At 39.8% G+C, this 20,108-nt stretch overlaps 1 protein-coding gene across 1 annotated transcript in view; it reads right to left on the bottom strand.

The window, feature by feature from the left end:
* The window catches only part of crppa (CDP-L-ribitol pyrophosphorylase A), a 249,241-nt gene that overhangs the window by 122,666 nt on the left and 106,467 nt on the right, over positions 1 to 20,108 (bottom strand). Inside the window, exons 8-9 of the mRNA XM_048612336.1 lie at positions 10,349 to 10,444; positions 4,932 to 5,063 (exon numbers count right to left, since the gene is read on the bottom strand). Of these exons, the coding sequence (XP_048468293.1) occupies positions 4,932 to 5,063; positions 10,349 to 10,444 (228 nt within the window). The remainder of the gene's footprint in view (positions 1 to 4,931; positions 5,064 to 10,348; positions 10,445 to 20,108) is intronic.

Here is a 20,108-nt window from a genome sequence, read left to right as displayed (position 1 = left end):
AGGTCGAGGCCCGAAACGTCAGCCTCTCTGCTCCTATGATGCTGCTTGGCCTGCTGTGTTCATCCAGCCCTGCACCTTGTTGTCTCGGATTCTCCAGCATCTGCAGTTCCTACTATCTCTGAGTCAGATTCTTACATTTGCTTCATTTTATAAAACAGAGGTAAGGCAAAGATAAATAACTTAAGGCAGACAGTAGGACTTGGAAATAAGCCACATATATGTGGTTGAGACATTAAGACTTCCTACTGGTAGGAAGGCAAGAACAAACATTTATGATCTTAAACTTGGTCCAACTTTTATAAATGTAAACTTGGCTTTGATCAAGACAGATGCCAAGAGTTCTGAACAGGAAGAAAAGACAGGAACACTCAGGTCCAAACAAGACACAATCTGAGAGACATGCATGGAACAAATCAAATCAAATTAGACCTAAGAAAAGGTAGCTCAATCAGCACTAATATGAGTTGAAATAAATCATTTATAGCTCTGATGGCTGAGTAGCATGATAATTTATAACATAGCCTCTCTTTGACAGTTGATCAATTTTCAAACACTGGTAATTTCTTTTTAGCCAACTTCAACATAGATACACCAATTTTATAAAATGTCAATTCTCTCTTCCCTTTCCAGCTTAAGATTTTCCCATGCTTACTAACTTTGACCACTTTTCCTAATAATCTATGCAAAGCTTAGAAATGTCCAACTTTGCAAGGTAACCTTCTGTTATATCAATGAGCTGTGCCACCAACTATCCAGTTAGCGTAGAGCTTGAAGAATTTTTGAGAAATGTGCACACTTGCCCTTGCAATCTATGAAAATTCACAGCAGAAACATATTGACATGGAGAGCAATTCAACCTAATATACTTGCAATACACATTTTAAACATGGTCAGTTGGATGTTACCAATTATCCAGCGATTGGTAACAGGAAAACAGTGCAAGTCATGATGACAGCACTTTTATTCTTTCACCCAACTTTGATGCGCTGCTCTGACAGTTAGGTTAAACAGCAATGAAGTGATCCATCATCTGAAGACTCCCAATGTGCCAGTCATCAGCTCCAGTCACCCATTCCAGCACAGATGAGAATCAGGTAAAACTGCTCCTTGATGTAATGTACTGTCCATGAACTCCTGAAAGGGGCACAAACTCATCTTAAATGATGTTAGTGGAGATGATGATTTGAAAAACCGAAACCAAGCTTGTCTATTTAAATCAGAGATAGTAGGAACTGCAGATGCTGGAGAATCCGAGACAACAAGGTGCAGGGCTGGATGAACACAGCAGGCCAAGCAGCATCATAGCAGCAGAGAGGCTGACGTTTCGGGCCTAGACCCTTCATCAAAAAAAGCTTGTTGTCTATTTAAATAGACCTCCATTATAGTTACTGAAGTGCAGTATGTCTGAAATGTAATGTCAGCCAGTACCATAACCATCTAGACTTACACTTAACATGTGCTCTGCTCGCTGGCATCGGCAAGTTACTTTGACTACAATCAACTCTCGTAGAGACCGTTGACATCATCAAAGGAGAATGTTATATGCTGCCTTTAACATTTGCATTCTTACCAGAGAGATCCACAGATAGTATAGTTACTGAAAGCAATTTTTTGACAGCTCACGAAGGCCTATGCTGTGCATAGATATCAAAGGCAATCAGCTGATGGATGAGTTTTTCTAGCATGACTGTGACAATATAAGAAAGGACAACATTGAAGCATGGGTACTAGTCAGGTGAAGGAGGATGGGGGCTGGTCATCTCCAGATCCAGGTTGAAAATCAACACTTGTAATAATGAGCACATGGATGATTGTAAGTCTCAGCCAAACCACAAAGGGCTTGTACTGTGATTTTATTGATTTAATAAACTGATGTATTTAAGTTTGAGCCGAAATCTACCTGTATTATTTTCACTAGGGAAGGAATGGAATTCTTTATAACTGCAGCACCATCTGACCTTGCTGGCAGGGAAAGAGCAGCATGGAGGAAGTGACGAAAGAAAACTGAAGTGGGCAGTTGAGAGGTCGTGTATTTAGAATTCTGCACAACAATTAAGGCAAATTGGGGGCTTTCAATCATTTGCTAGTTTCTACTGTCCACTGGGGGACAGAACTTATCTTATTATGGCATGGAGTGGATAATTAAATATTGCTTGTCTGAATCGTCATAACATAATAACATAATAGAATAACATTCATATCATACAGTAAATAACAAGCAGAAATCATAGCTTTAGTCAAACATAGAATACTACCCAATATTCCTGCATTGATAACTCAGGGGGTCATGATTTTCTTCTCAGAAGTGTAAAGCGAGAATGTGGAACTGATACTGCCATTGCAGCCCTGCCTTAATTGGTCTGGAGATTCAACTACCCACAGGGAAGGCAGTAAGATGATGCTTGAATAAACAGGTTAAAAGGCCCACTTCAGCTTGCAATAAGAAAACAGTCCAGTCCTCCAATGGAACCAACTGCAAAGTATTCGGATGGCCTTAATCTACAGAAATTTAATTAAGTATCCTCTAATTCTACACTTCCTTCTCTTTCATTATCACTTTAAGAAAATGCCTTGCCAGGTTTTTTATAACAGCTGGAAGCTACAGAGTAGCCCATAAAATTGCCTAAACTAACAGACGCTTCAAACCAGCAGTGCAAAGGGGGTAAGCACTGTAAAATGAACGGACAGTTGGTGCAGATGTTTGTAGCCAAGAGCTTATTAAACTTCCCAATTAAACAAACTGACCTCAAAATTTCTAAAACAGCAGACATCTGTGATGAAAACATAAAAGCAATGAAAAAGATTAAACATTTATACATTGTTATCGGGATAGGATACCTATTCAACAGTGTGGAATTAACTCTACCTCAATAAATGAACACAGGCACAGGAGCAGACCACTGAGCCCCTTTAGCCTGTTCTGCCAGTCATTGACATCATGTCTGATCTACAGCCTAAGCCATATACCTGCCTTTGGCCCATATCCCTTAATAACTTTGCTTAACAAAAAGCTTTGCTTAACCTCAGATTTAAAAATAACAATTGATGCAAATAGAAGTACTTCTTAACACTTCTCCTGCATGGTCTAACCCTAATGATCTGGTTTTGTGGCCTAGTTGTAGAATCCCCAACCAGTGAAAATAGTTTATCTACCTTGTGTTTTCCTGTCAATATATTGAAGACTTTTGTATTAGATTAACTTTTTTCAAAATTCATTGAAAGGCTTTTTATATTTACAATCAGCAGAAGTAGTAATCTGGCAAACACATTATTTAATAGCTTGTTATGTAGGAACATAGGCAAAGAAGTAGGCCATTCAGCCTATTGAATCATAGATCATAGAATCCCTACAGTGTGGAAACAGGCCATTCGGCCCAACAAGTCCACACCGCCCCTCCAAAGAGCATCCCACCCAGACACATTCCCCTATCCCTGCATTTCCCATGTCTAACACAAACATCCCTGGACACAACGGGCAATTTATGGACATAGCCAATCCACCCTAACCTACACATCTTTGAACTGTGGGAGGAAACTGGAGCACCTGGAGGAAACCCACACAGACACGGAGAGAATGTGCAAACTCCACACAGACAGTCGCCTGAGGCTGGAATCGAACCCGGGTACCTGGTGCTATGAGGCAGCAGTGCTAACCACTGAGCCACCGTGCCGCCCCTATCTGCTACACCATTCAGTCAAATCATGGCTAATCATCTATCTCAATGATACTTTCCTGCATCATCTCCAAAACCCATAATGTCATTAACTTTCCAGAATTCAATCAATTTCTGTCTTGAATATGCCCAATGACTGAGCTTTCACATGCCTTAGGGGTAGTGAATTCCAAAGATTCCCCACCCTCTGAGAGAAGAAATTTCTTTTCAACTCAGTGTTGTTATACTGAGATGATGCCTCTTAGTCACTATGTCATAGCCTGTAAGAACTTTGCAAGTTTCAAAAAAGTCACCCCTCATTCTCAGGAATACGGACCCAATTTCCTCAATCTCTCCTCCTAAGGCTAACTCACCGTCGCAGGGACCACCTGGTGAACATCCATTGTACACCTTTTGTGCCCAGAACATCCCTTCTTAGATAAGAAGACCAAAACTGTACACACATTGTACGCCTATTCATGGTGTGGTATATCTTCCAAACATAACACTGTCATGATACACCTTAATGAACAAATAAAAACTCATGCCACAGCATTTCTTGACGAACTGTTAAGAAGGCAAAACCATTTTTTAAAACTCTTGCTGCCTTCAACACGTGCTTTATGCTTGATGCAGCTCGTGTAAAATCCAATAGCTCCTAAGGTCTGTCAACCTGCCTGAAAATTGAAAGATTTATGGATGATTGCCTTTCAACATGCCTAAGAACACTGTCAACTATCTTTAATGGGATGTTCCACTTCTAGGCCCTTTCTCTCCCCAGAATCCTAAGTGAAAATTGCCAAAGATAGGAACAGAGGTGGAACTTCTAGAATACTGCTTAGACCCATTTTTATTTTCAGTCCCACCTCCATTTGGTCCCAATTAGAACAATGAAACTCTAGCCTATCACATACAACCAGAAAAGGAAAATGCAAAATTGAGAACTGTAGCGAACAGCTCACATTGCCAAATGACTGATACTAAAAAGGAGGATTTAAATCTGACACTTATTCACTGCAAAGTTGTCACTGGCAATGATCTAAAGGTAATAATTGGTTAGCAAAAAATCATGCAGTATCTTGATGCAAAGGCAACATAATTTAACAATAAAACATTTCCAATACTTTCTTCCATGTAATATTCTAAAGACAGGCTGTTTAAATTTACAGCCCATTGAAAGAAACAAAATAACAATGCTATCATATTGATTGTGTTTAGTTTGATAGGTTGCTGTCTTCTTTATAACACAATACCAGAGCAAAAAGAAAAGATCCCTACCTGGGTATAGTTCAACAGCAGCCTATAAATTAAGATATTTTTTCTCTTTGCTTCCTTTGCCAGTTCTTTGACGTTGATGAAATCTTCCATTTGAACACAGGGAGATGACATTTCCAAGTTGTTCAGATGCACCTATCGCAAAAAATAATCTAAAAATTATATTTGCAAATACTTTTGTCCTATGTCAATAAAAAGGAATAAAGGCCAAAACTACTGAATTATTACTACTGGAGGTAAATTCAGAACATGGTTATCACCTCTAATACTGAAACTAATGGCCCAGACTTTGTAGCTATATTGACAACAAAATCTGTCATTCATTGTCAATAAGCCTGTAAAACTGTTAACATATGCGCAGTTAAGTGCAGAATTTCAGACGTTATAGAACCATAGGAACAGCAGTAGAGCATACAGCCTCTTAAGCCTGTCCCAGTCCTTAATGAGATCATGGCTGATCATGACTTAACACCATATATCTGCCTTTAATCTATTTCCCTTAATACTCTTTCTTAAACAAAACTTTTTCAACTCAGAGTTAAAATGAACAACTAACTCAGAATCCACTGCCATCTGTGGATGAGAGTTCCAAACATCTACCAACCTTTGTATGTAAAACACTTCCTAACCTCTTTCCTAAACGATCTGGCCCTAATTCTCAGACTATACATCCTAGCTGTAGAATCCTCAATCGGGAGAAATAGTTTATCTTTATCAACCTGCCTAAATGAAAAATATCTCACACAACATACTACAGCATCAATGTAATCAAACAAAGAACTGAGGATGCTGAAAATCTGAAATAAAAGCAGAAATTGCTGGTGAAACTCAGTAGATCTGTCAGCGTCTGTGGAGAGAAAGCAGAGTTAGTTTTGAGTCCAGTGATCCTTCTTCAGTACTGACAGCAGTTGGAAAAAAAGTTATTTATGCTGAAGACGAGGTGGAGAGGTGAACAGCTAGGTGAAGACAGATATGAGAGTATGACTACACTTTTCAAAAGAGTGGCAATAAATAGATTTTGCTTCCAAGGTGGTAGATATTGAGTTCCTGACACTGTGGCATCAGATTGGGATTTCATGGCAGATATTTTTCCTGAAAATAATTTGGTGAAAAAAGCCTGAACATTAGAGGAATATATCCCTTGAAGCTACTTGCTTGTCCACTGCTTCAGCTCGGAATGACTAGATGGTCTAACGAGAATGAAAATACAGCTAACAAATGTGTTTTTCAAAAATAAATTTTCTCCATCTGCTGTAATATGTGGAGGTGAAAACTTCAACTATTTACCTATTCATTCCATCAAATTTTCATCTTCATTGCTCTATCGCATGACTTTTACCTGTATTCCCAGTTATCATTAATTTGTTTTTATTCATTCATGGGATGAGGGCCTCTCTGGCTGGCCCAGCATTTATTTCCCATCCTTAATTGCCCAAGGGCAGTTAAGAGTCAACCACATTCCTGTGGGTCTGGAGTCACATGTAGGCCAGACCAGGCAAGGATGACAGTTTCCTTCCCTAAAGGACATTAGTGAAAGAGATGGGCTTTTCGTGACAATCAACAATGAATTCATAGTCATCCGTAGAACCATTAATTCCAGATTTTTATTGAGTTGAAATTCCACCATCTGCCATCGTGGGATTTGAACCCGAGTTCCCAAAACATCACCTATGTCTCTGGATTAACAGCCCAGCGATAATGACACTGGCCATCCCTTCCCCAAGTGATGTAAATTGCTCTCAAATTTCTCGCTGACCAAGGGAACCTCGTCCATTTGTAGGTGCTTAGCTCCATTTCTTAATTGATTAATTTGCATTCACTTTTATGCATTAAACTCTGCAACTGGAAGTATCTTTTGTACTTCCAGCTTTTAAAAAAAAACACAGATTTCAGAAAGTCACAGATAAATTCACTCTGGAAATATTTGCTAAACAAATAATTATGTTGGAATTTCTTTTCCCCATTCACGGCCCTAGTAGGAGTAAATGTCAACTTTTATATCTTTCTGAAAACCATATATATACACTACTTGTCTGTTAACACATTTGCTGCAATCCAACAGTTTCCAGACTATTTATTTTACCATTTCTTTCATTCTAATGACTGAGCAGTATTATTGACCTGACAACCTTCACATCCTGTGCCACTATGTCAACATTTAAAGCAGCTATTGAAGTTCAAGAACTGAGAAGAGTAGGTACTGCTGCTGGCTCCACCAAATTTGTTCCAGCAGGTAATCAGAGATTTGTAAATAAAGAGATTTGGGACAGTGTACATAGGCACTAGTGCATATTTAACACCGAAGCAATAATACAGAACACATTTCACTCCTACTGAATGACAACAGTTAGATTAAACACCCAAAGGTGCCTTAAAGAATTTATTCCAATTTTCTACTTATTGAGAAGAATTTACATTAGTGTCTTTGAGGTTCCATGATGATTGTAAGGAAGAAAGACATGTAGAGGGTCATGCCTCAGTCAAACAATAATAGTCAGTTATTAAACTAACAAAGGTTGAAACAAGCTTTTATGGGAAGTATGCCTACATGTTGAAACAACTTCTAAAGGATTGGTATTGCATCATAAAAGAAAAAAAAGTAAGTCTGAAATAAAATGTAACTAAGTTAAGTGCAGGAAAGAATAATGGATGGGAAATCAGACACAATGAAATAATAATTCTGCTGGTAGCGAAGCTAAGAATTTTATTTTAGGAAATCTCTAAGAAAAAAATTAAAGCTAATAAAAGGCAACCTTCTAAAAGGGGATAACACAATAATCACACACATCATATAAAAATATACTTTACACATGTAGATATCGGTGTACAGATACTAAGGGTTGACAGCACAATATATATTGACCCTTAGGAAACTCTACTGTCTGCCATGTGGAAAGTAGCTATTTACTACGACTTGCTGTTTTCTGTTTGTAAGCCATTTTATTATTCGATGAGCCATCGTTTCCTTAGCAAGCCTTTAGTGTGGTACATAATGTGAAATCTCATCATCAACATTCTATGTTATCGGAGCAAATTTAAACTTCATGTTACCGACTTTTAATCCAGTTTTTGTTTTAAATCAGCAATGTATTTTACAATTTTTGGTGTTTCTAAATATGGTGGATTGCAGGTTAAATTTTATAAGAGCATGACTCTTCATGTATGAAATGGCTTCTACAAGATTGTGAATTAAAATACATAAGTAGGGATGCTAACAAACAAATGTGAGTGATGCTCTTAGATACAGTTTTTGATGAATCCAGCTCAATGACTCAGTCAATATGCTCAGTACCTGTAAATCCTCAATAAAATTCTTCACTTTTCTTATAGTAGGAACACACTTGTAGTGCTCTTTCCATTCAATCACGTTATTAATTTGGAACTTAATGACATATTATTAGAATTTAACGTGATGTTTTTCCTCTTACAGAGCAGGGGATCAAATAAATGCCCTCAGAACAGCTTTCAGTAAAGACTAAGATTTCATGCATTCAAACCTATCAGAAAATCAGCCTAAATCCCAGCGACAACCTATAAGGTTCACATGAAACAAAGTGCAAATAATAATTTATTACTCCTCAAGCCTGAACTAGCAGATTATGTGAATTCACAAGTAGTTATTTCAGTCACAGTGCAATGTAACATCACAAAGCTTATGATGATGTTGTGTTAGTGCATTGTTATTAACGGATGTCCCTCAATTTGAGAATGGCATCCACTCATTGTTCTGAGGGGGTCACTTGATCTGAAACGTTAACTCTGATTTCTCTCCACAGATGTTGCCAGACCCACTGAGCTTTTCCATCAATTTCTATTTTTGTTTCTGACTTACTTCTGCAGTCCGTTCGGTTTTTATCCACCCACTGTTGGTTTCTACCATGAACCTTCATGTGACTGAACAGGCAGATTCTTGACCTGCAGGTCTTTGTGCACATGGGAAGGACATCCAGTTGAATTGGTAGAATCCACAGTGCACGATGTCTTCCTTTTCTTTCGTTTTCTTCCTCATCATTAAGTTGTTTAGACTCCAAGCATGATGAAGTTGATGGATAAGATGTCGTCATTTTGAAAATTTCTAGCAAGCTCCTCCCAGTCATTAATGTCAATATTTCCCGCTTAAAAGGGAGTTTCAGAATGTCCTTATATTATTTTCTTTGACCTTCTCTAAAACACTGACCATTGAGAAAATAAAGAACAAGACCTTGCAGTGGAGATGCTTTTCAGCCAACCAGATGTAGTGTATATCATGGTTAGGTTGGACAGGAGCAGCACCTGAACATTTGGAGTGGTGACTTCAAGGGCAATTGTGTCTGTTCATCAGTCCCCCCACTGAATCCACTGAATGCATTATAGTAATTGCTGGGTGAATTTCTCTAATACACTTGTGTGTTGCTGATTCACAGGTCAGGTCTGTGGTCATGATAAATAATCTGTACAATTAGACTTTGCTTGAGTTGCAGAGGTCCTTGTTGTCAAATACACGCTGGTGTAGTTTGTGGAATGCTGAGCTGGTGCAGATCATCATATTCGAGTGGTCAAACATTTGAAAGTGATCACAACGCATTTGATTTACGTGTACAAGCATTCAGACATCAAATGTAGCTCCCTTCAGGTTATGCATAACCAAAATCCTTGGTGTGTTGCTTGACCTGCCAGACAGTCTCCTGCACCAGTCAAGGAGCATGGAAGAGTCTCGCAATAATCATGTGGCAGAGGGTATTGCTCAAGGTTCTCCTTTCTACAAACTCTGCTCCATCTCTCTGTCATGCTACAGATGCAAACGCCTTACAATTGCAGACTGCATAAGCCTGTATTAAATCTTCTTCCTGTGAGGAATGCAGCAACACTTCCCGCCAAATCCTGTAACTCGCCACGACACCTTCTAAAAGTATTTCATTTTACTTCCAGACACTTTGCAACAGTGAAAGGTCCTCAAAGTCACCTGCCCTAGAACCCGAGTGCCTGACCCTTTACTTAATTTGTGCAGCACCCAGCTTCGAGCTGAAAGCTTTTTTTCTAGAGTGTGTCACAAGTGAATTAATTGAATGGACCACGTGATGCACATTTGGAAACGGAGAATTTACATCACCTATCGAAGCTGGGAGACATCAGAACAAGAGAAGTTCAGTTACTTCCAATGAAATCAGAGGCTGCCTGAATTAACATGCTTCTCAAAAGTAGTATATCACATTGGCTACCCTGAAATAGTTGGCAACATAATGCACTCTCTCAAGAAGGCTTCAGTTAAATCCATTGATCCAAATTTCATGTTCAAAATGTTATAAACATGAAATTTTAACATCCCTGACCTATGACTGTATTGTTTTAAATTTCCTGAGGAGTGAATGTAACAGATTACAGGTAAATAAATCAGGCCAATTTTTACACAGAAAACAATATGTGATCTTGTATATACATACCACAGTCAGAACCACAGGATACAAGGCTGAAAGCTTTGTACTTTCAATCGACTCCACCAGTTGCACAATTTCCTGAGATAATTCAAAATTGTTGACCTGATCAAGACAAAAAGCAATTCATTGAAGAAAAGGCAAACATGTCAAGAGAAATATGCAAAGCATGAAGCAAAATAAAAGGTATTCAGGAGATCTAGCTATATTGCACAGACTCACATCAATGACCCTAGTGGGACATAGCTCACACACACCAAGTTCCACAGTCTGTGTGGCATTCAACAATGATATAACTGGAGGATTTATGTGGACATTGCAGGTACCACCTCGCTGTGCAGCCTGCCTCAGTGAATTGATATAAATCTACTGGTAGCACAAAAAAAAGAGTTATGAAATTAAATTTCTTCGCCATAACATTCTGCATTACAAACATGAAAAAACTGACTATACTTTTGTAAAATGGTATTCTAGTTTACTGAAAATGGCAGGGCTGAGAATGTCATTTGAATTATTTTTTCAGGGTAGATGTCTGACTGTTTTCTCTAATTGAAGTGTTACAGAGCACAAGATCCGTTACAGTCAACATTAGATGAGATCAGCAATTGGACAGCATTTTGTTCAATAATCCTGAGTGTATGAAAAATTATGTTCACAACCAATTTAGGAATGTCGGTTGAATTCACATTGTGGCACACTTGCGGACTCTGGAAGCTACATATATTAAAAGAGAAGGCACAATCCTCAGAGACAGAAAGAACATACGTACGCACGGTGTCTGCTACAAGTTGGACTTCAGTATTTACCTTGAGGTGGATTGGGATCACATTTCGGGATAGGAAGTTTCTCAGTTTTAATTAAATGAGGTCTGGACCTGAAAATAGCTCTTCTCCGTCAGATTTGGCTTGGGGCTTCATACAACAGAATTATGCAGGAAGTTATATTAACTTTGGAATTGTAAGGTTGGGCATACAGGACATTGTATAGGGTTAATGGTAGCAATACTGAGCATGTGCATCAAGGAACTATGTCATGTTAATGCTAGGTCACATTAGAGGAACTTAGACCTGATGGGAGAAGACATTCGTGAAGTCCTGTATTAACAGGCAGACCTGAGTTTGTACCAAATAAATGTTTCCAGTTTGTATTCAGCCCTTGTATGTCTGTTGCTCCTGGAAGATGCTAATCGTATTCCTATACATGGCAAGACCCTGGCTAATTATCTGAAGTATTTGAAGCACTGCTTCAGGGACATTAACAGCCTGCTCAATAATGATCTTGGAGCTGAATCTGTGCTCCTATATAATGCAAAGCCAGCCCAGATTTTAAGATGCAGATGACATTCAAACTAAGGTTAACAAAGAGTATTTTTTAAGAAAAACTAAAGTACTAAATTCCTGACAGACAAGTTCAGAAAACTTTTCAAAAAGCAAAGAAGCAAAAAAATTATTTCAAATCAGCAAACAAAAAATAAATCTATCAAAAAATTGAAGAGAGGGGTTAGGATTTTTTTTAATACAGAGGACATGTTAAAGCATAAAATGCCAAGACACAAACAATATTCAAAATCAATGAAAAATAATTGAGAAGATTGAAAAGCTCATGGAAATGAGGTACAGGTACAGAACTAAGTGGTTAGCTTTTTCAGATTGAAATGATAGTCATGATAAGCTAAATATCCTCCTTTTGTGCGATAAAATGTTATGATTGGTGTCACTATTTCAAAACAAGCTGGATTCAATCTATCTGGTGTGGAATCATTTTCAAAGCTAACTGTAACAATCCCAGTCTGCTTCAATCTGAGCTGGTCAGAGAAACTATTCATTTTTGATCACTCAAAGCAACCAGCGGAGTATTATGAAGAGATAGTTATACAATCATATTCACAAATATTTCAGATACTGTTAGCAAACTTCCCAGAGAGCTGGATTTTCCCAGCTGGATTGTAATCCCAATATTGCACCAATGGTGACGGATGATGGTAATGCCAATGGAAACTGGTTATTTTGAGGGTGCAGTGAGGCCATCAGAAGCCTGCATGAATCATACCAGGTCACTGTGGTCAGTAACACGGTCAGAATGTGGGCAAGTCCTGAAAGCTGTGCAACTGAGGAAACATTTTCATTACCTTAACCAGAAAAGCCTCAGCAAACGTTCTGGATTTGACACCATCCAGAACAAAACAGCCCACTTGATTGGAAAAACATCCACAAGCATTCACTCCCTCCACCACCGATGCTCAGTAGCAGCGGTGTGTACTATCTACAAGATGCACTGCAGAAATTCACCAAAGATCCTCAGACAGCACCTTCCAAACCCACAACCACTTCCTCTAGAAGGACAAGGGCAGCAGGTATATGGGAATCTGACCTCCTTCAAGTTCACCTCCAAGTCACTCACCATCCTGACTTGCAAATATATCACTGTTTTTTCACTAAAGCTGGGTTAACATCCTGGAATTCCCTCCCTAATGGCATTGTGGGTCAAACCACAGCAGGTGGACTGCAATGGTTCAAGAAAGCAGTTCACCACCACCTTCTCAAGGGCAACTAGGGATGGGCATAGCCCACAAATGAATAAGTAAAAACAAAACCTCATCAATGTATTTAGTCACCTTCACAATAAACTCAATTAAATTAGTCAGACAGGATTTCCCTCTAACAAATCTGTGCTGACTATACTTGATCAACCCCTGCCTTGTGTTGATTAATCCCGTCTCTCAGTTTTTTCCAATAATGTCCAACTATTGATGTTAGACTAACTGGTCTGTCATTATCTGGCCTATCCCTGGTACCCATCATGATCAAACGAACCACATCAGCTATCCTCCAGTCATCTGACACTTCACACATAGCCAGAAAAACATTAAATATCTTTGCCAGGACCCCAGCAATCTCCTCCTTTGCCTCCCACAGCAACCTGGGATACATCTCATCAGGCCCTGGGAATTTATGTACCTTTATGCCTTTATCTTTATACTTCTTCCTTATTAACCTTAATGCATCATAGAACCTCACCATCCTACCTTAAGTCCTTAGCAACAAGGCCAATCTCCTTTGTCGATACAGATGAGAAATATTCATTTAAGACCTCACCCATGTCCACTGGCTCCACACATAGGTTGCCCGTTTGGTCACTAATTGGCCCCTCTCTTTCCCTGGGAATCCTCTTATTCTTAACATACTTACAAAATACCTTAGAGTTTTCCTTAATCTTATTTGCCAAAGATAATTTGCAACCTTCCTTGCCCTCCTAATTTCTTTTTTCTGCACCCCACTACGCTCTCGATACTTTTAAAGGTTTCCCCTGTTTTTAATGTTTAATGTTTCATATGCTTCCTTCGTTTTCTTTATCAATCTCTCAATATCCCTTAACAGCTCTTAGGGGAATAGCTAGCCCTGAATTCTTACTATACCACTTTTAAATAACTTCCACTTTCCAAATATAGACCTGCAAGTAGCTGCTCCTTGCCTATGTTTGCCAGATCTTGTCTAATGAAATTGAAATTGCCATTTCCCCAGTTTAGACATCAAATCTCTGCCTTGTCCTTGTCCCTTTCCATAATGACACTGAAACTTACAGAATTACGGTCACTACCCCGAAAAATGCTCACCCAGTGAAATCTCAACCATTCGACCAGCTTCGTTCCCTGGCATTAGGCCTAGCATTGACACTCCTATTGGACTTGGGAAATGTACTGGCACAAAAAAAAGTTCTTCTGGACACACTTTAAAAATTCCAACCTGTCTAATAGGTTCACATGGAGGTGATCCTAGTTAATATCAGCAAAGTTGAAATCTCCAAAAATTACAACCTTATTTCTCTCACACAAGTAATTCAAATGCGGCAATAATCTTCAGACCTGGCCATAAACTCAATAAGTTTACTCCCTTCTCCATTTTCCTCTCTGGTCCTAATTACAATCCAAACTCTTCACTTTTACTGTGTGCTCTCCAATTCCAAGATGAACCTCCAATTCCCCATCCAATTCATCACACAGATTATTCAACTCTATCTCTGTAATATTGCATACCTTTGTAAGAATCTCAGGTCTGGCCAAAACTCTTATTGGCGGCTTCATTAACTCTGGGCACAATATTTCCAATACTCTCCTGGTTCTCCTCATAACTTTCATAAATCTCACACTACTTTTATTTGACCCAGCACCAGATAGTACTTATTCAATCATCTGTGCCTTTATCGACCTATATTAGCTCTCACTCCTACATTCACATTTAAAATTCTCATCCTTAAGTCTATATTCATCTTTGACTTGGCGTCTTCCTATTCTCCAGTCCTCATCCTGAATTGTGGAGATTCTGAACCCCTTGTTTATATTGGACAGCCAGGGCTCCCTGATTAGTCCAGGTTAACAAAACCAATCAATAATCTCATAGTCAATGAGATTCACCTGGTTCCAATCACTACAGTCACGTAACTACTTCTTATCTGCATCTTACAGCATCCTTCTCATACCACTCTGACCTCCCACTGCTCTCTGCCCCATCTTTTATAACCATGTCTCCACTACTTCAGCCCCACACTCCAGATATTCTTCCCTAAAAAAACTCTACCTCTTCAGTTCCTTCTGTACTTTCAAAACTCACCTGAAAATCTGCTTATTTGTTAAACATTCAGCCACCATTCCTAAGCTCTACCTCTGGCTTACCATCTGTTTTTCTTATACTTCTATGAAGTACCCTGGGACATTTTGAATTAAAATATATTTGCTGGTATCACTGTACAAAAAGTAACAAAATGCTAAGGGTATATTGCAAGACAGCAAAATATCAATTGCAAGCCACTAGTTTGAAATCACACGGTGTAATTATAACAAATTGCTTAAGAATGACAAAATACTCCTTTGTTCACAATTTAATAGTTACCTACGTCTTTAAATGATTCAACTTCTTTAGTAAAGTGAATGGGTTTGTATGCAATTTTTGGTTCAACTACTTGAATAAAGTAGTTGAACCAAAACTTGCATACAAACCTATTCACGATTTTACTATGAATATTATACATTGAAATTTCAAAGGAGCAGTAACTTAATTTGGATTGAGAACTGTGTTAGCACCTTAAAGCGCGTGCCTACATGTGTTATTGTTTAGAATGCATTAGTTAATCTTATGTGGCAGAGCTCAGGGGCACTCCAGACTTTGTAAAACAATTGTGATAGTTAGTCGCTAATTTAAACTGGCCCTCGCATAAGTGGTAAGCTACGCCAAATGGGAAAACGACATAAAATTGCAATTCCTTGAGGTCAGTTAAAGATCAATTCAAGTCACTGCTGAAGTTTCTCAAGATTGGCAGCTGCTTGGCTCTTTGCTGGGTCAAGAACTCAAGCAGGAATTGACTGGTCTTTTTTGTATACCTTAATCAAAACTAAAGACAGTTCAGTTATGATTTGTTGATGTGATTTACATTCTATAATGTCTGAAGTGTTGAGGAACATATCTCAAAGCTTTTACAAGTTGTATTTATATGTCTCACACCTGCATCTACACACTTGACTTCCTGTTGTCAAGATAAGTCACACTTACTAATTAACACATTCCTACAAGAAGTTCCTAAATAGAGTATAAAAGCAAGGATGTTATTTAGACAAGTTTACTACAATATAATGACATCAGGAACTTGCCTTTAATTTAGAATATCCCAAGGAGCTTCATAAATATACAGCATGGAAACAGGCCCTTTAGTCCAACTCGTCCACGCGACCTAAGTTTCCCAAACTAAACTAGTCCCATTTGCCTACGTTTGGTCCATATTCCTTTCAACCTTCCCTTTAAACCTTTCCTGTTCATGTACCTGTCCAAATATCTTTTAAGTGTTGTAACTGTACCTGCATTTGCCACTTCCTGTGGCAGTTCATTTTTCACACAAACCACTTGGCTCTCAAGTCCCTTTTAAGTCTTTCGCCTCTCACCTTAAAAATATGCCTTCCAGTTTTGAATTCCTCCACCCGAGGGAAAAGACCTTTGAATATTCACCTTATTAATGCCCCTCGTGATTTTGTAAACCTTTATAAGATCACCCCTCAACCTCCTTAGCTCCAGTGAAAAAATCCCAGCCTATCCAAGACAACAAGGTGCAGAGCTGGATGAACACAGCAGGCCAAGCAGCATCATAGGAGCAGAAAGGCTCTGCAGTTCCTACTATCTCTGATTCAATTTTAAATCTGTAGCTCCTACTATCTCTGATTCAATTTTAAATCTGCAGTTCCTACTATCTCTGATTCAATTTTAACCCCACTGCGAAGCCTAGCCTTTCTGCTCCTCTAATGCTGCTTGGCCTGCTGTGTTCATCCAACTCTGCACCTTGTTGTCTCGGATTCTCCAGCATCTGCAGTTCCTACTATCTCTCCCAGCCTATCCAGCCTACTTTTATAATTCAAACCTTCCAGTCCCACAACATCCTGGTAAATCTTTTCTGCATCCTCTCCATTTAAATAATGCCATTCCTATAGCAGGGCAACTAGTGCTATACACCGGTTATCCAAAAGAGACCTCACCAACATCCTGCACAACCACAAAATGTCATACCAAATCCTGTACACAATGGTCTGAGCAATGAAGGTAAGAGTGCTAAATGCCTTCCTTACCACCCTGTCTACCTGTGACGCAACTTTCAAAGAACTATGTACCTGAACCCCTAGGTCTCTCTGTTCGACAACACTCCCCAGGGCCGTACCCCATTAACTGCATAAGTCCTGCCCTGGTTTGCCTGACCAAATGCAACACCTCGCATATATCTAAATTAAATTCTATCTGCCACTCCTCAGTCCATTGACCCAATTGATCAAGATCCCTTTCTTCACTGACCACTATACCACCAGTTCTGGTGTCATTTGCAAACTTACTAACCATGCAACCCAAAATTTTGCTAATTTTGAGACAACCTTGCTGGAAACCCCTCAGTGAATAGATAATTCATATCAATCCCTTCTTCACGTTGACAAACTGCACAGGCGGAACATTAACCGAATCAAATGTTCCTGGTAAGAATCTGTCTTATAATGTATGATTAGTATAAACAGAGACACAGTCTGTTTCTTGAAGCTAAGAACTACAGGATCACAGAAGGGCTACAGTGCCAAAGGAGGCCATTCACACCACCATGTCTACACCAGCTCTCTTTGTCATTCTCCTGTCTTTTCCCTTTTACCTTGCGCATTGTTTGATATGGAAACAAACATCCAACGGCCCCCTGGATGCCTTGATTGAACCTACCACTATCACACATTGAGGCAGCGCGTTCCACACTCTAAACGACTCAATGCATGAAATGCTTTTTCTCTCACGTCGCATTTATTACTTTTGCAAAATACTTTAAGTCTCTGGCCTCATATTTTTGAGCCTTTTACGAGTTGAGACCTTCAATTTGGATTGAATCTAGGACAGGATTTTCTATTTTCATTATGGCGGTGAATGCCTCAGATGGCATTCGATCTGCCACTGCCTGGCATGAGTCATCTCACACGATCACGTGCTTCTTAGCTAATTTTGTAAGTAGATCACACGTGGTGAGTGAACTGGAAGTTCGTACCACTATATGGACTTCTGAGGTAGAAGGTTTTGGCATGTTATTTAATGGTCAATTGGACACCACTTCACTCATTGAAAATCAGGAGCTTCCCAGGAGCCTATGTTGCCAGACCCCTCCCCCCACCCCACACCACCCACCACACCTGCAGAAAAGCTCAGAAATGCTTGCCAGGAAGTCTAAGACGGCTCCCAGGTTTACTAATGCTGCTAGATTCAGTCATCGAGAGAAGGACCATCTTGTTACCAGGGAATGACACCATAAGACTCTCTCATCAGACACGTCCAGCCTGTCGGCAGATTGCAAATGGCTGGTAACCAGTGCCCGAGGTCATGAATGATTTTCTCCTCTCCACAAGGTTAACTGGTGTCATTTCCTCTCTGCTAAATCACCCTCACAGAGGCATCACTCAGTCTCACTCTGCCACGGCTGAGGCATCACATACACGGTCATGGCCAACTAGCCTAGCACCATCTGCATGATGTGCTCACAATAAACACGCTTCATCCTTTCAAACTACCAAGCAGTCCCGTCCACTGTGCTTCCTACTCACTTACTGGTGACAGTTCACTCCATTGCACAGTTATGGACGCTCGCAAACTGCTCCTGCACTCATTCCCCTCGCATTCAATCCTCTACGACTGCTGGTGTACCCTTTTGCTGAGAGGGCTAAGGCTAGCAAGACAAGTGCTGGATATCAGATTCTCAACCGCTTTTGTGGAAATGATCAGGGAAAACGGGGAAAATCCCTGCGGTGATAGGAAGACACAAAAGGGCTGGCAAACCAGTAAGAAACACTGTGGCCTACTCTTCTTGAACGAGCAGAGAGGCAAACACATTGTTCTGCATAAGGTATTCTCTATCTTCGCCAAGTAATTCTTTATATTTTCTTCTGCAGATATTACTGGCTCCCAGCATTCGGCAGAGTGCAAGAGCCATATGTCACAGCCTCTCGTACTGGTAAGACTGTCAGTGAGGGTGTTCAGGTATTTCAAAAACACGTTGAAAGCCCATTGCACTGGCAGAGTTGTGAGGGTTTAAGGTGCATAAGGAGTAGCCTCAGGATGTGGGTCAACTCAGTCTTTATCACCACAGTGTGGGGTCCCAGATAGAACCCAATATGTCTGTTCACAAGGGCTATATCAGCACAAGAATCCAGGAGATGGAGACAGTGGAAGTGCTCATTGTATAACAGTTTCTTTAGCACCAACCTTGGTCGAGAAACAGATTTTAAGTCTCACAAAGATGCAAACATCAGAGCCATGTTTAGAGGGGAAGAAAATCAATATCATTTTCGCATAGATAAATCAAATCCCCGAACAGTGTCGCAAAAAGCAAGCAAGAGAGCTGACAGAAAACTGTACAAATGTAATATTCATAAAAACAGAAAAAGTTTCAACAAAGCTCCATCATCGTGGAAGCAGGTTGTGTCTGACCTGTCTGACTTAGCTGACCATTGCCCTATCTTCCTTCCTTTGATGCCATCCTGGCCCATCTGAGGACCATCCTCTTTCTTACCAGAAGTTTCTTCTCTCTTTTGCATCTCCTCCTCAGTTAATACATTCACCTTTCGGTCCCTGAGATGATGGAGGAGGCACGACAATGATGGCGCAGGGCACCCTGTCAGAAGTTTACTGTATTGTCCCACCCAACTGGTCCAGACGTCGGAAGCTTATCTCCAAGAAACCTATTATCAATTGTACAATGGTCTTGATCAAAGCGTGGGAGCTGCCTAATCAATATAAAACGCTTACAGTGCGATTGATTTTTGGATCAATGTGGTGAGCTTTCGAATTTGCTTTCACTACAATGACTTGCAGGCTTTGCTTGTAACCCACAATATCCCCATCTCCATTCTTCCACTCCCCCACTGGATCCCAATGACCCTTCACCCTCTCCTAATTTTTTTGAGGCTCTTTGTGTTACCGTCAATGTTCCCATTTAAACCTACAGCCCACGATATTGAGATTCCAATGCCCTTGCTGGCCCTTTACTCTCCTCATATTGAAGCCAGAATGAATATGACTTGTCTTGAGCTCAGTCCCCTCTCCCAACCTACCAGGTCCCACTCTGCCATCTTCAATCTTCACATCGTTACTAGCCTCCATGACTGTCACCAATTCCTCAACTAGCGAGTACAATCAGGCCAATTTCAGATTTAAGCTGTTTCAAATTTGAGAACACCATGGACTGATCCTAAAATGCCCTCTGGATGTGGGTGATC

This window comes from Rhincodon typus, chromosome 2 (genome assembly GCF_021869965.1).
Source record: "Rhincodon typus isolate 14 chromosome 2, sRhiTyp1.1, whole genome shotgun sequence".
Lineage (NCBI taxonomy): Eukaryota > Metazoa > Chordata > Chondrichthyes > Orectolobiformes > Rhincodontidae > Rhincodon > Rhincodon typus.
The sequence above is the reverse complement of the archived record's forward strand: the minus strand, read 5'-3'. Positions and strand labels throughout refer to the sequence as shown.